Source organism: Poecilia reticulata, linkage group LG17 (assembly GCF_000633615.1).
Source record: "Poecilia reticulata strain Guanapo linkage group LG17, Guppy_female_1.0+MT, whole genome shotgun sequence".
NCBI lineage: Eukaryota > Metazoa > Chordata > Actinopteri > Cyprinodontiformes > Poeciliidae > Poecilia > Poecilia reticulata.
In genome coordinates, this window is record NC_024347.1 from 886,528 (window position 1) to 903,358 (window position 16,831).

At 39.1% G+C, this 16,831-nt stretch overlaps 1 protein-coding gene across 1 annotated transcript in view; it reads right to left on the reverse strand.

The window, feature by feature from the left end:
• Positions 1-12,752, reverse strand: part of LOC103478866 (vasoactive intestinal polypeptide receptor-like) — a 26,140-nt gene extending 13,388 nt beyond the window's left edge. The window contains exons 1-4 of the mRNA XM_017310161.1: positions 12,673-12,752; positions 12,487-12,569; positions 9,532-9,625; positions 7,619-7,732 (exon numbers count right to left, since the gene is read on the reverse strand). Coding sequence (XP_017165650.1) covers positions 7,619-7,732; positions 9,532-9,625; positions 12,487-12,546 — 268 coding nt within the window. The 5' untranslated portion in view covers positions 12,547-12,569; positions 12,673-12,752. The remainder of the gene's footprint in view (positions 1-7,618; positions 7,733-9,531; positions 9,626-12,486; positions 12,570-12,672) is intronic.
• Between the last annotated feature and the right edge of the window lie 4,079 nt (positions 12,753-16,831).

Genomic DNA, 16,831 nt, shown 5'->3' on the forward strand with positions numbered 1-16,831 from the left:
TATATATATGTCTGTCAAACCTATACTGTATTTGTGAATTTTAAAATATTGATTTATTTTTATTTTTAAAGTAAAAAAATAAAAATAAAAAATCGGACCTAAGTAGGTCCAATTTACATGTGGTTTGACTTCCCTTTTTTTGTAAAACCTATTAATTTGAAATATGACAGTTCTTCCTGGTAGCTCTCTATTTAGGCCATTAATCATTAAACAGACACATGTTCTGTTTAATGACACACACCTCCCTTTGTGTTCAAGCATCCATAATCCCGCAGTAAAACAAATCACTGTTTGTTCCTCAATGTGTTGTAGCAACATTTCCTCATCTCATTTTGTGACAATGAGAAAAGTGTCACGCGCCGGCGACAAATTAATCCGATTGCTTCAGGTTTGACATTCCTGACATTTCTCAACCGTATCACTTCTTTATTAAATTAAAGCGCAGCTGGTGAAATGTCAAACAGTTCCAGAGTGTAAGAATGTTTTTGGCATTAAAAATTTGGTCAAATACCTAAGCGGCATAATGCAGAGAAGAACGAGGCTTAGCTTCTTCAAACAAAACGACAAGACACAAAGACGGAGATAAGCCCCCGCTGTTTCAGCCAATGCCACCGCTGGATTTGGCCTGTTTGAGGGATTGCCAGAAGAATGCTTTCATCGTTCCCCAAAAAAGCAAGACGGCGAGCATTTTCAAAGCCACGCGTGACAGTCGAGCCAAAATTAGTTCCTCGTAAAACAACAGTTGCATTTTTAGCCTCTTTAAATCAAAAATTCTTTGTCAGTATAATCTATTCAACTCCATTATCGTATCTAATTAGCTCTGAAGATGGATGTTAGAGGAATTACATAAGTGTCAGCAGTTTTATGGCACGCAGGTGAAAGCGTTGACGTCCGGGTGCTCTGTCACTGCGAGCCCGGAGAGAAGGTGAGACACCCGAGATGAATGGCTGCGTGTTTGCGCTCATCCTACTAGGTAAAGAGTTCATGAGAATGGCAAGCTGTCGTAGTTCAATTTATGAGAGTTGGCCCCTCGACGTCCGTGGCGCCACGTTTCGTAATGCTTGTTTTTACTGCGTGAGCCTTATAAAAAGAACGGCTCGGGATGTGTCAATAGCTCCGGCCTTTCACAACTGTTCCCGACGGTAGAGAGCTGAGCAGCCCTTTTTTCCACATTTTCTAGAACACACACGCAAACAAAAGAAAACACGCAAGCAGGTAACCATCATGTTTCTGCAAACTCTCAAGGTGAATCAGAACAAATGGACAAGATGTTCCAACGGTTCAGGATGTATAAAATCCCTGACATTCCCTACTTATATGGCTTGCACTAATAAGTTGATTTACAGATCATGTGCAACAACTAGCTTCTCCTTCTGTTGTGACCTCTGATCTTCATCTTCTCCTGAACCATCTGGGCCTAATTGATCCTATGGATCTTTGCCATGTCAAGTGAACATAAATTTTCTCTCCAAAACCGACGCCTCTTAATCTTTCCTTCTATCTTTTCCCTTGAGTGCCGTCTTGGCCTAGGTCACACCAGCTCCCATCTGTGTCAAAGCAAAGCTTCCCACAGTAGCCTTCTTCTCTCGGCTGAACTCTTTGTACGCTCGTCGTAAATCTTAGGTCCGGCCCCATTTTCATTCCCCAAAAGGTGACGTACGAGCAGGAGATGGATTGTTCTTCCTGGCTCTAGATTAGACATCTCAATCTGAATTTCAATCACTTCCAGCGGACATTTCCAACCGGGACGAGACACAGACAATACTAGGAAATAGACACAAGACTACACGTTTGTGCACAGCTTTCCACATTTGGACATATTCCTCATCTATTTTACAGGAATTTTGGATTAACCAACACAAAGTAGTGCAGCTGGAAGTGTGACAGACCACTTTACTCATAAATACTCCTAAATGAAATCCAGTGCAAACATTTTTATTACCCCTTTGACTGCCTTTGTAATAGCAAAAAGCTTTGGAGCCATAATTGCACGAAAAGCTGGATCTACTAAGCATTGAGTAAGTATTACAAGTGGACATTGTCCTTTACAAGAAAAATAGAAAACCATGTATTTTTTTTATTACTGGAACTAAAAATTATCATCAAGTTAACTACAAGGTCTGTAATTAATTGATTAAAACCAATTCCATTTTAATTGAAAACATATTGGCAAAATAAGCAACACTTTCCATTTTAAAAGCCTTTTTGCTGCTAAATTATTGAGTAAATAGACATTTGAGTTCAACAACAAAGATGTTTATTGTTTTTAATCTGTCATTTAGGTTATGCAACCATCAGCTTGGTGCAAAGTGGTGAACCCCTGATCATTCATGGAACTTCCTTGAAATTGTTTGGTTTTTTTTACTACGGAGAGAGTTGGGGACGTCTGCGCTGCTGCTACGTGTTTAGCACTGAGAAGCTACTTTAGGCTTGAATAGCTTCGCTGATATGCTAGCTATCGTTTTTTGCAACAACTTGCACACAACAATGGTCTTTTCCAGCGTCCCATCAGAACGTTTTTTGAATCAAATATTAACCCCCAGTTGGCCAAAAGAAGCGGCTTTTATTTCCACCGTTGTTGTTTACGGAAACAGCTTGTGCATCAGATTTACTGGCATACCAGAAACTCAACACAAAGGTTCCGCCTCTGGGCTTTTTTTATGTGTGTATACCAAAAGTTCAGGTTTTTCCCCCAATTTAACTCTATTTTTCCTCATCTGCTCCATTTGTGCCAGTTTGATTCACTGGAATTAATGCTGTTAACACAATTTTAAAGATTTGTGGGAAAATAAAATGCTTAAAAACTGGAAAAACAAAAGAAAATACAATATTTTGTTCCTAAGATACACTTTTAACACAGCACACTATTAGCACACTATTAACAACATTATTAACACATTAACAACATTTCAGTCTCCTTCCACCACCTGCTCTTAGACCGTCATCATTCAGATAAACACCAGAGTCCACTTTCAGCATAAATGATAGATTTGCTTGTTTTTCTCCCAAATTTAGAAACAGGAGAAGCAACTCCAGGCAGCAAAAATGTGATGTCCAGAGGCAAAAATGCAAGTAATTGCAAATATAAAGAAAATGCAAGTAATTGTGTTAAAAATTTGTCTATTTAATTAATTAATCTAAAATAACGCACTAAAGTTTTTTCCCTAATTATTTTCCTTCAAATTCACATTTATGAGCTACTTTGTATTGGTAAATGACCTTTACTTGTACAGAAGTGTTTTACCCAAAAACACAACGTCTGAAATGGACACCGCTGGTCTCTCACATATAATGCCACAAAAGTACTTTTACGTCTTTATTTATGATGTCAAAAAATATGGAAAAAGTTCAAGGAGTATTGCTACAATGTAAGAAACTTTATGTATAAAGAGTTTAACATGCATCTATTCTCGTAAGTAAACCTGTAATGTGCATGCACACCGTTCTGTCTTAAAAAATTGCAGAGAATGATAAATAGGAAAGAGAAGAGCAGCAAGAAGGGAAAGGAGGTTGTGGATCGGAGCATTAGGGGCCTCAGAGCAGTGTGGGGAATTCAGCCTGGTAAATTAGTTACAAAAACAGAGATCGACCCTATAGATCCACTTATAGTTCAGCAGGAAGCCGCTGTAGCTGTTGTGGCTGATGGCTGCACAGGTATTCACTGCCTGCCTTAAGTAAAGTTGAACCTTGACCCCGGCTCTCACAGCTCCAGCTGAGGTCAGCGTTACATAAGTCAGGATGTCTCTCTGTTGAACGAGTGGGTGGTCTTCAGGGACACAGCCTGACTGTCACAATGAGACTTTTGTGTCCCAACTCTTCACTGCAAGGAAGTGAATGTATGATGATGTATATGAGTAAATCTCATCTTGTTAATGATGAGCGATGGCTATGAGACCATGTCATGTCAAGTCTTTTACTTTGTCTCAAATCACTGCACCTTTTATGTGTGTTACTCTTTTGCCTACCCACGGTTAATTTACAACGAAATGCCAAATATCCCAGCATGCAAAGGAAAACAAGAAGTCAATGCATCATGTTTTGCCACTGCCTTCATATTGTAAACATTAATAAATTCATGCAAGTGTTAAGTCAACTTGGTACTTATTTCTTGAATTCTCTTTTATTGTTCTTATTTTTTGTAATTGCTTTTTTTTAATCTTTCTACTATGTATTTATATTTAAAGACACAAAATTGGTGCACCAACATAAAATTGAGGCCTTGCAGCTTGCAGAAGACAAATAAACAACTCCTTCAAATATTACAGCATAATTACACTAAAATAACCCAGTGTGACAATTAGTGACAAGAAGAGCGAAGTAGGGGATCATTTTCGGAAGTACGGCCAAAACAGTCTTGCAAACCAGCCAGTAAATTCCTCGTCCAGGGGATAGTTCGCACATAATTAGCATTGCATCCCCGCGAGGCTTTCACACATCAAAGAAAGGCAAATAAACAGCATGTTTTCTTTGATGGTGCTGCGAGAAGAACCTGTTTGTTTCATGTCACTGGGATGTTGAGATGACGGTGTGTGACCGTGGAGCAGCATTACACCATATGTCTGAACCAGCGGGACGCTCTGAGCACCCCGTACTTCCGCTTTGTTTTCTCTCATATTAAGCACAACGATACTGGCAACAGCTTAAGAGGTGCGAATATGTGTAACTAAAAATGAAGAGGGAATGACATGAGCAACATCCAAGTTTCGTCTGTTATCTCCCATCTGGAAAAGAAATGCAGGCTTAAGCACTAAAACGCTGATTTTGTTTTATTGAACAGCAGGCAAGAACCAATAGTTTTGTGACAACAGCCCAGGATCTGACAGGTGACTGACTGAGTTGAGAGGTATTTATGCTGGGGAGGGTGATTACAGGTGAGTCTAATAATTGTGAAAAGCTGAGGAATATTCTATGACAGATGCAGAACTAAGAAAACACGACATAGTACACTGGAAAATAAGTAAAGTACACTTGATAAAGATACTTCCTGTTGCAGCAGATCATGATTGTTGCCATTGACGAGTGTAAAAGAGGAGAACATAGAGGGTGGAGAAGCTGGGTTATCAGTCAGCTGAATCTGTAAGCTTGTTGTCTTTAAACCAGAGTTGTGTGTCCAAATAGGTGCATTTATGAGTTGTACATTAAGCTTGTTTTTTGAACATTTTTTTAACTTATTGACTGTGACTTTTACATGACAAATTTGAGCTGCGTCGATCTCGGCACGATGAAATGATTTGCAGCAAATTTCAGCTTCTTAATGCAGAAATAAATAGTGACATCTCCACATGACAACACAAACTTAAGGCCAGGACTGTGTATGCGTGTACATAATCGTAGATGCAGATCAGACAAGCTGCGTTTCCACTGACCATAAAAAAAGCCCAAAATGGAATTATGAAAATACATTTGCTCAACGGAAACACTGCAGTTTTGAGAAAACTTGTGTTTTTTGCTAAAACATTTCTGAGCTGGGATGAGGTGGATTTTGGACTGTATCAAAATGTGATCAACAACCGGATGTTATTGCTGGCGATGATGGCGCCGCATGGTTTTTAATGACGTATTACATGAACAAGCTTATTCATGTGTGATTTTAGTACAGTTACTTATTTAATGGAAACACCGCAATTGTGAAATTGAGTTTTTTCGACATTGTTTAATATTTTTTGGGCACATTTGTAATGGAAACACAGCTAATGTTACCCATAAATACATAAGTGTTTGTGTTGACTAGTTGTTGATATTCTATGCCTCTCCAATTTCTTTAACCTTAACTCTGTACACTGAAAGCCATTTAAATTGATAACTTGTGCTAAGGTTTTCTTTCTGCGCCCTTCTTGTTGTCTTAATGTGTATGAACCTGCTGCAGGCAGGGAATGTGAGTTTGTTTGCAGGTAAAACAGAAACGAACAAAGGAACGCAGCCTCACCCTGGTGCACTGTGTCACATTTAACATTTTTTCTTTGACTGTCACACAGGTAAAACAGGACAGAAATAAGAGTTCGAATTGTGTTTTTACATGATGATTCTATCTACTGACAGGTTTAAACAAAAACCAGGGTCTTTCTAAAGGACAAATGCCATTCTTGTCCTTCTAAAAAATCCTTTTCCACTCCATAATTTTAGACTTATTTTGCTTTCTGACATGAGGAGCAAAGAAACATGTACGTAACATGTACGTATGTGAACAGCTAGATTGGGAATTTATTTATATTAAAGTACGGTTTGTGTGAGAAAAGAGAGCAGGAGAGATTTAAAATGACGTCAACAAACGGGCAATGCCAAGGCCACCTATGCTATCATAACAAGTATGCTAACTATCAGATTAAATATCTAAAAATGTTCATCTTTATTTGAACATGAACTGGTTCATTTTAGACTTTAATTCAGAATGAATTGGTGCTGAACTATGAACTTGAATTAATTATGTCATGACTGAATTAGGTCTAGAGAAGCGTGAATTTACCCAGAGCAGATTTGAGCGCAGACAGAGGAAGCGCTCCGTTTGTTTGTTTTGTTCAAGACGAACATCTGTAGATTACCGCAGATTATAACGCCTTTTATGATACATTTTGCATCAGCGCAACAACGATGCACTGATAACGTTTGGACTGATAAAGTTCAATATCTGAAATGGGTCAAACCGCAAAGGGAAACTGTCACGCTCTGAAATATTTAAAGACCCTGACTCACAATAATAAATCAAGGCGAATTTCACCGCCATGAGAAACAGCAAAACTGAGTCATCGGGCAACCAAGTCATTCACGCAGACGAATAATCAGAATATAAATGATTCATAGTGAGAAATAAACCTGAGCCACCACACAAGGCATCTTCAAATGTGCAACGTGAACTACCACTGTGAGGCGTCCATCAGCAGTGATGCAGCACAGATAGAGTGAAACAATATTAGTTTGGACTAATGTAATCTACCTCAACAGTTGTTATCCTGCTAACCTGGATGACAATATTAAAAATGTCAAAGAGTGCATTTAATATCTTATTCTCTCAGTTTTATCATTTTGACCCTTTGAAAAAGACACCGGATGATGTTTTATGGCCCCCAAAACTTGTATTTAACTTGTAATATAATCCGTGCACAGGTATGTTATCACACCTAGAATTAAAATGTGAAAAATCACAGCTTGATAGGATTTTCTAGCCTAGTTTCATAAGCAAAGCACAAATTTCATACACGTGTACAAAACAGTACAAGATTATCTCATTTTCTGTCATTTAAAAACAGAAGTGCAGCTATTATTTACACTTCAGTGCCACACCCTGGAAAACACTTCCTTTCCTCTATGCTTCACTTTTCATATTTTGCTTTGCAAATCCAAATAGAAGGTAAATGGACTTCCTGTGTTTCTTAAAGGCATTGTCCCTCTAATCCAAAAACCTTCTTCATTTCTGACAGAAACACGCCTGTAACAAAAACTACACTAATATGGATATAAAAGTCACTAAATACTGTAATTTAATTCATGTTTTATTTGACGTTATAAGTCATTTCGGTGTAAATCTGCTCAGAAATGTGGAAAACAGTTTTTACAGAAGCCATGAGGATATTAGCAGACGCTTCACACCAAACACAATTTAATTCATGAGATGGAGTCTTACGAGGAAGAGCGTTACTGGTGAAGTAGAAGAGATACTTGGGGCAGGGGATGGTGACCACCTCTCCGACGTCGGCAGAGGGCCAGCAGGCGATCTTGTCCCAAGTGATGTTGCAGCCTGCCAGGAAAAACAGAAGAATATGAGCTGAAATGACCAAAAGCGATGCATAATCAACAGAGGAAACACTGTACAACCAAAGGGCTCAAGGTCAGGGCGAGATCCGGCGTTAATGACGAACGGCGGCCCGATTAAGTTGAAGATGGAGTTACCGCAGCAGCTGAAACATGTAACGTTTGCTGCCGTGGCTCGGGTCCGTGACGGTGGACAAGCCGAGGTAACAGAGTGTCACCATGACTATTAAAGCAGCTTCCCTTCCTTCGCTGCTGTTTGAATTCAGAAGATGGAGCCGTAACTTTAGGGATCAGGTCACCACGGCGCCACACCTGCTCCCACAACCTATCGAAACACTATCCCGAGGATACATGCGAGATGGAGTTTATTCACCGTAAAATGACGAGTAAGTTAAAATGCTGATGGGAGTTCAATGACTATTGTGTTGTGTGAAAATGAGCCGTTTCTCAGCGTCTCTCGCCAGTATTTCAGTCACACTCAGTCACAATCATAAGCGAACCAAGTGTAATGGCGTACTGTGTGCTGCTTTCACCCCACATCACTTCGTCACATGTAATTCAAAACCTATTGAGAATAAAAACAACAGACCACCAAATTGAGGTTCATTGTTGCATATTCGTTGCTTGATTTGTTCTTTTGTAAAAAAGTGAAAGTCCTGGCTCGGGTGGATTTGTTTTGCTTTTCCGTCCCAAAGGAGCGCTCAATTTGCTTCCAGTGAGAGGTGATTCCAGAAATTTTTAATTAAACTTCAAGGGACTTTGACTCTTCCACATTTTGTCACAAATACAAAGTTTGATGTATTTGACAGGAATTTTCTGACAGGATAACATCACAGTTTACAAAGCAGAAAAACAACTAAAAGCAACAAAATAAAATGTAATTCTACATATAGAGAGTGAATACTGTTGTTTTTTATTCCATATATGAAATATTTACATAGAGATTAAAGTACTGAAATACACACAGGTAAAAAAACAAAGGCTTCAGAGGACAATTCGCTGTACTGGACTTTATTTAGGGGTACCAAGGTAAATGGCCTGAATGCAATCCCACTAAATAATTCTAATAATGTTTTATGTCTTAAATCTTACAGACTGTTTTTGGTCTATATCTTAGTACACTTGAAATAAGACAAAACTAACTTACAAGTAACTTTTCAACAAGAAACAGGAACTTGGTTTAAGTCAACAATTCCTTAATATTGAGAAAAAAGTACTAGTTCCACGAACAGATTATTTCACTTATTTTACCCATGTTAAAAGTCAAATAATCTTCGTAGGGAGGGAGTACTTTTTCATCAATATTAAGGAATTAGTGACTTAAAACACTCTCCTATTTCTTGATTAAAAGTTACTTGTAAGTCAGTTTTGTCTTATTTCAACCGTGCTAAGATATTTGCACCAGAAACAAAAAAAAATACTTGCTAAGATTTTGTGTTTTTCCAGTGAAAGATTTGGAAAGCTTTGGTGTGCTGCTTTGTGTTGGCCTGTCGCATAAAATACATTGAAGTTCATAGTTTCTAATGACAAGCTAACGAGATATGAATACTTGTGAGAGTCAAAAATAGCAACGATTAAACACGATAATAAGCTGGAAAGAGGTGGACTTGTGTTCAGCCATGAGAACGTAAAGCCAAGAGGCGTCTGAACAGCTTCTTTTGTCTTTAGCGATCGTTGTCGTGTCGATCACAACCCAGCTCTGTGATGCGCAAAGGATTATGGGACAAAATAATGGCAGCCACCAAAATAAAGTGAAACCAAGCACACGAAATGACGCCCACATACCTGTGATGTTGTTCTCAACCTGAGCTTGGCACATGGCTCTCTCCTTGTCTATTTCCAGAATCAGATCACACATCGGACTCTGCGCTGAACGCACCTGCAAGACACAATATTTCACTTTTGTCTTCTTTGCCTTTTCTGGGAATTGCTGTACAATAGGAGAGCCTTGCCGTCCGCATACCTTGAGTTTCTTTTCACGTTTGGTCGCGTAATAAAGTAATTTTACTGTTTGTGTCACCTTTGTTTGGTTTTATTTAGACAAAATTAACCATCAGCATTTTTTTATGACAAACCAACACAAACTGGTGGAACAAGTGTGTGTGGTTTTTTGTTTTTTTTGTTTTGTTTTTTACAATTTCTCACAAAACATTTGATGTGTTTTACAAATGTAGAAACTGAAATCTACAGTCCACTGTTCTTTGCTAACTAGCTAAAACTCTGACAAATCGGATAGAAAGCATCTGCAAATTTCAATTTTCTAAGCATTCTTCGGATTCTCCATTGGATTTATGTCTGTACTTTGAGTAGGCCATTTTAACGAGTGAACACGCTTCGATCCAAACAGTTCCTGTGTAGCTCCAGCTGCACGTTTAGGCGGATTTCCACCTCGGTCTCAACTCTTTTGCGTCTCTGTGACGGGTTTTCTTGTTGAAGTCTCAGATAAGTAGCTCCATCCATGTTCCTATTCAAGTTGAAGAAAACCAACCACACCAGCATAACGCAGCCACCGCCATGTTTCACCATGGGGGACGACGTGCTCCGGTTCATAAGAAGTGTTAGATTCTTGCCTCTCAAAATGTTTTACTTTATTTTTATTTTATTTTTTACCACCTTTATGACCATGGGACTAATTATGGCTTTTTTAAGAAAAACAATATTAGGAAGAAAAAAATCTTACAATAGTCCACCTGTGAAAAGCGTGGTTGATTTGTTTGTTTACACCACAGAAAATGCTGGCAAGATTTCAATGGAATCATTATCGTAGATAAGGCAAAGTTTTTTTTCTTGGCTTGACAATGAGAAACATTTGCATACACCTGCAAACAGTGCATGTTTTCCATACAAAGCCGACCCGAACTGAACCAGCTGGTGAGCTGACCTGGTTTACCTGCATTCACAGTGGGATTATTGTTCCTGAAAAGCAAAAAGTGATGTGACCTCAAACGCTCCTGACACTCTAACCGCGATTCGAAGTTGTTTCGGAATAAACTGCAACAAAACATCAAAACGTGGTTTATTTGCTGGTTTGGAGTTTCAGAAAATTATATGTCCACTTCAGGTTTTCCATGCCACTTTTCCACAATTTTGATAAAGTGGCACATTAGTGGTTTTCAGTAGTTTTAAAATAGTTTTCTCATGTTCAATGACTTTTAAAGGCATGTGATTGCACTGGGTTTTGTTTACAGGCTTCAAAGGGGGCTGAAATACAAATTCCTGCTGTTATTTTTGTGAGGCATAAACACTTTTCAAATATTTTTGATTAGGTGGCTTCTCTAGGAAATTAGTTGCACTGCCATTTATTTTTGGGGTAGTGGTGAGCGTTTACATAGTTTATCATTTACTGTGATACATTTCTTAAAAGAATTGAAATTTATCGTTGTCATGAAAAATTCCAATGAATGATTTTAAAAACAAAATCGTCTGTCTTAATTGTTAGTTTTGCTATTTTCTCCACTGTTTGTTCAGTAATTTAAAGAGCAGTATTTGTGATTGTTGTGTCAGTTACCTAAATAATTAGCAATAAACAGTTTGTATTGTCTCTTTTTAACACAATAGTACAAAAAAATCTCGTGATAAAACTTTTAAGTCCAAATTGCCCACCCCTATTTTGGGGTACCACAGTAAAGGGAGCTCCATACAACGCTTGTATGGAGCAGACTTATTTTTAACAAGTACTCCAGGTGTGAAAATACAAATTTATTGACTTCCGAAGGAAATTGGTTGTACAAATTTGATTTATGTCTATCGCAGTAAAGGAGGCTGCACACAAATGCATGCCACACTGTTCAGATTGATTGGCGCACTAGTTTTTAGGGGTTTCAGAGCAAATGGGGCTGCATCCAAACGCCACGGGTTGTTTACTTGTGGGGAAACTCGATACTTTTACAAGATACCACAACAGCGTTTTGCATGACGATTTGTTGATTCTGCTCTGCTGAGTCTTTCCTTCACCTACATTAATCACTGACGTAGTTGACCACTAAAGGGGCCCATATGAGTCCTGCTGCTTCACTTTCTCTTCTGTTATTTCCCACAGTGATGATTTGGCAATGTTGACAGAGAAGGATGAGAGTTCCCTTTAAGTTGCGCAAGTAGCGAGGAGGGAGGATGATCTCACGTTTAGAAATACCCTGATTTCATTTATTTTTCCCTTCATCCAAAGAGCTGAAACACACTTTCTGCTGCTCAAAGAGATCCGACCTCCAGCTGAATACCGGACCGATCAGCGGATGATGATGGAAGTGAAAAACCAGGGAGTAGAAGAGAGACGAAGGAAAGGTCGTTGCCATGGTTTCCCCGCTGGATGACTTCTCTAACCTTGGTCATGTAAAGAAACTCAAAATACGCAGACGTCCCTGAGTCAGTGGAGAACTGCGGCTTTGTTTGGAGACAAAAATGAACTGAGAAGTGGGAACTTGAAGAGGAAATGGAGGCAAAAAAAAAGAGAAAAAGATATTAACGTCGCGTCCAGGTGATAAAACGACGGTGAAATCGCGAAATTTCCATCCAGAAACACGGATCAGTGAGTGAAATCAGATGATGATCCGCGGAGCAGTTTTGGTGCGCGCTACATCCAGCAGCCACTTTGGAGACCATCTGCATATTACACGATTTACAACTAGAGGGTCAGTCTGACATCGCCCGATATAGCAGACCAACCGAAGAGCATGCTTGAAGACAAAAACGAACGAAAAGTTCAAGTCGTGAGAAAACTGAAGAGAGCTTAAATACACTCACCGGATCCAGCAGCGCGCAGGACAAAAACAGGCAAATGCTCCTGGAGAACCGCACCAACATAATCCTCTAAATCAACCAGAAGCCTAAATATTAAAGAAAAAAAATGAAGGATGTTAATAAATCTTTAAAATAAAAAAAAACTCTGTGATAATCCGAGGCAGGTTTTGAATGGGTCGCTGTGTTCACTCTGTGCGCTCTGCGCTTCTGGTGGAGAGATCTGCTCCGCGCCACAAGTCTTCCTCCTCCTCCTCCTCCTCCTCCTCCTCCTCCTCCTCCCCGCACCTCTTCCTCCTCCAATGAAACCAAACCAATGCAAAATCATCGCCGAACAAGGTGCGTAAAAGAAAAAGAAAAAACTTCCAATAACAGACAAAGTGTCCTCTCTGTCAAACATGTTTGGAGATTTTTGTCACACGGACACATCGGTGTCTTCACATCGTCACTTCTTATTTAAAAAAGAAAAATGTAAATGTGCAGTCTGAGAGAGAAGAGATCTGTTATTAACACTGGGGACAATCAGATATTGATTATTAAAGGCTTTATGTATTAAAAAGAAAGTTCTGGATTTAACAGGGAGTCAATGGGAGGCTGGGGGTAAAATATGAAGGAATGACATTTATCTTGTTTTATTCATCGGAACTCTCGTTGAAGAGTTTTAGATAAACCGAAGTTTTTAAAAATATATATTTTTATTTATTTATTGCCAATTTCATTTTTACTTCCTGGCAGTAAAGAATTACAAAAGTCTTAAACCTTTGTGGAGCAACAGGTAATCCGTGAGAAAACCGGAATATTCTGGTCCAAACATTCACATGTAGCATCGCTGGCAAGCTGCCTTTCAGGACAAGACAATAATCCGTTTGGATGAAAAACAGGGAGCAAAAAAACTCGTTCATCAGTTTGGGTTTTTTGTTAACGAACAATAAATAAATAAAGGAAATGCTTTAGTGTCTTTACAGGACAAATCCATTGAAAAATCTTTTTTGTTGTTGTTGTTGTCTGCTTCTGGGGGTGTGGTTCTTCACACCTGCTGTGTGAAGAAATCTAGCCGCTCGACTCATCAACTAAAACAACAACATCCCTAAACACGAGGATGGACAGTGTAAATATCATTCTAATCAGACGGAAATGACTCATAAAGAATCACCTGCTCAAAAATGAATCACCTATTAGAGATAATCGCTTCGTAAATTGTTGCCCTAACGCACAGGCTGGAGCGACGCAGCGCATGAGGCTCGTAGAGATGCTGTTCCAAAAATGAGGAGCTGAGCTGGAAGCTGCCGGACAGCTGCTCTGATCCCTCTCTACGGGCAGCAGCGAGGGTAATTATGAAGACGCATCAGACTCATCGAGCTCAAGATACAAGCAGGCGGTGGAATCACATTCACAGCAGGGAAACCGAAGGCAGCGTAAACTAGACTGAGAAGGGTTTGCTGCTCATTTCTGATAAGTGCCGTCATAAATCTTCTGCATCTCCCCCAAAACAATCACAACAATACGAGTAGCGCGATTTTATTAACAGCAGCAGCTCGCAACTAGAAGAAATGTTCCAGAAAGAGCAACAGCTTTGTTTGTTATTGCTATGTCAAATATAGAAGGTTTCCTACCATCGAGTCCACCACCACCACCACCACCACCTTTTTGTCATGTTATAAGGTTTGTTATAACATGACAAATATAATTTTAGATTTGGTCCGGAACCCTCTAAATAAAACAGTTGGCAACAAATTTTCTTACAACTCCCCTAACAGTTAAATAGAGCCCACCTCAGAACAAGTCCAGCTGTTCTGTGAACAGTTTCATGAAGACAAAGGGCTGGCCAGGGAGAAAAGTTGTCAAAAGGCTGCCCGCGCATGTCTTAAATTAATTAATTAATTTTTAATCAAGTTGTTCTTTAATTCGTTAATCACAGGTCTTACATTTTGTAGAGGCAGGTCTACTTAATGTACTTTTTTTTTTCTCCTCCTGGGTATTTGCTGTCAGGCAAAAGTTTGAGCCGCACGCAAACGTTTTAATTCCGTTTTAGTGATTACGAGACGAGACGGTTGAGGATACAGCTAACTAGCTTGCTAGCTAGCTTTTTCGCCTCTATCATGAAGAAATGCATATTTTTCGGCAGTTGGCTGGATGACGTTCACTGACTCACTTTTGCTGTTAGCCCATGCAAAGCTGTGTGACGAAAAAAGCTTTTTAAACTTGAAACTGTGGGCATTAAAGTTGTAGCAATGCAGTGTGAGAAACGCAAACCAGGGTCATAGTTTTAGTTATGCTTGATTGTAATTTAGTAAGTAATCCCAGCCAATCCCGATTGTTGCTCTTAAACACAGTATCATTCCAGCTAGCTTTAAAAAGGAGCCTTAAAAAGTCTTAAATTTGACTGGGATGAATCAGAGTTGGAACATAAAATAGCATCCCAAACCTTTAGCATTACTGTAGCAATTCTTTTTTCCACTGTCTGAAATTGAAAATAAAATCAAAACACAAGGATATTGCACAGAACAAGTTAAAAACGGTAAGACAGCTGACCAAAAAACAAACAACAAAAATTGCAACTTACTAAAAGTGAAAGTATTACAGGGATTATATGTACATATGAAAAGGAGTTTGTAGTTTGGTTTTGAACTAAGGGAGCGAGTCGATGCAGAAATCTGTCCTTTGCGGAGGCACAGTACAACAAAAGCCACTGTTGAAAGAAAGCCTCAAGAAGATGATTTAAAGTTATTAGTTCCTGGATAAAGAATTATTGGATTTTTTTCCCTTTGCTTTTGAAATAAGAACATTTATTTTATTTGTAAACCCCAAGAATCTATTTTGCCCCAATTTATTGCCCTGTCTTGTGGGAATCCTTAAGTAAAGCCCCTGCATTCCTCCATAGATGCTTCACAGCTGTTTTCCAGTCAGGTAACTTGCTGTCTCGTCTGTGGCCATCAGGTTTTTTTTTTTTTTTTTTTTTTTTTGGGGGGGGGGGGTTATTTTGTTTTTTCTTCTGTTTGACGCAGTTTTGCAGGTGCAAAGTTTCATACTCCTTACTTAAAAGGCCTTCCAACAATGGGCAAAGCGACGTCATCCATTTGAATGCCGTTATTCCTTTCAGTGAGCCGTCAAGGACAGATGTACCGGAGAGGAAGCAACACCTGAATCACAATGAGGCGTTATGAAGCGACAGAGGAGGCTTTGCGACAACTGAAATTATTTAATGCACCGCAGTCTCTTTCTTCACCTCCCCTCTATGCTATGAAAACCCGTGGAGTCAGAGATATCCCTCAAGATTTGCTTCTATTTCTGTGGAGCTGATAGCCAGAAACGCAGTAATCTGCTTCAGTGAGAGAATTTACATTTTCAGTCTCGGTGACTCTTTTCTGTCGTGGAACAGGAGTGGAAACGTTGTGTGAGAGTGGCATGCAGAGGACAGGGAAAAGTGTTGGTTCACATAAAGTCATGTAGAAAAATTAAGACACCCTGTGACAGCTTGTGTGACTTCTAGACGTATAAGGACGAGTGGGGCAGTCTTTTCTTGCATTAAGAAGGTCATGGGTTCAAAATGTCTTTGTGCTTGCTTGTTCTCCCTGTGCATGCATGGGTTCTCTCAAGGTACTCTGACTTCCTCCCAGGTTGGTTGATTGGTGCCAACATTAGCTAAGCCAGATTTTAAAAATTGCTTACAGAGGCAGTTGCCCAGGGCTCTAAGTTTTGGGGTGGCCCAAAAAAATTATTTTTTGTGTATACTGTACATGTTCATATTACAGTATACACAAAGCCATGGGTTCATTTTGCATGTGGTGTTTTATTAAAATATTGTTGGATTTTTCTGAATTGAAACTACACTCCAATATGTCAAATTTAGGATTTTTTTTTTAGACCGACATGTGCCATGTTTTAAACCAATCATCTATCAATTCATATCTGCAAATATGTAGACCTACCTATTAATGTTTTGTAATTTATATGGGTAAAAGATTTTGTTTTATGTAAATTACAGCCCAGGGGCCCTTATTCTTTCAAGTCCAGCCCTGAATGTTAGCAATACTGAAAAAAAAGCCATCAAATGGTATAACTAAACAATTAAAACTGAGTAAAATAGCTTTTTGAACCTTTTTTAACTGTTACAGGAAATGTTTTTTTTGGAACATAGAAAGCCTAGATCTTGATTTTCTTTTAGAAAAGAAATGAACATGTCACTGGGTGCCATAAATTCTTCTAATGTCTGCGTACGGCAGGTGTGTGGTTACGAGCAGGCGATGTTTGCCAAGAGACAGAAGCAGATTTGTGCTCAGCACACATTGGGAAGCAGAGAATAAGGAAGCTGGCTGAGTCTGACACTTCACTCTGTGATTAATGGCGAGAT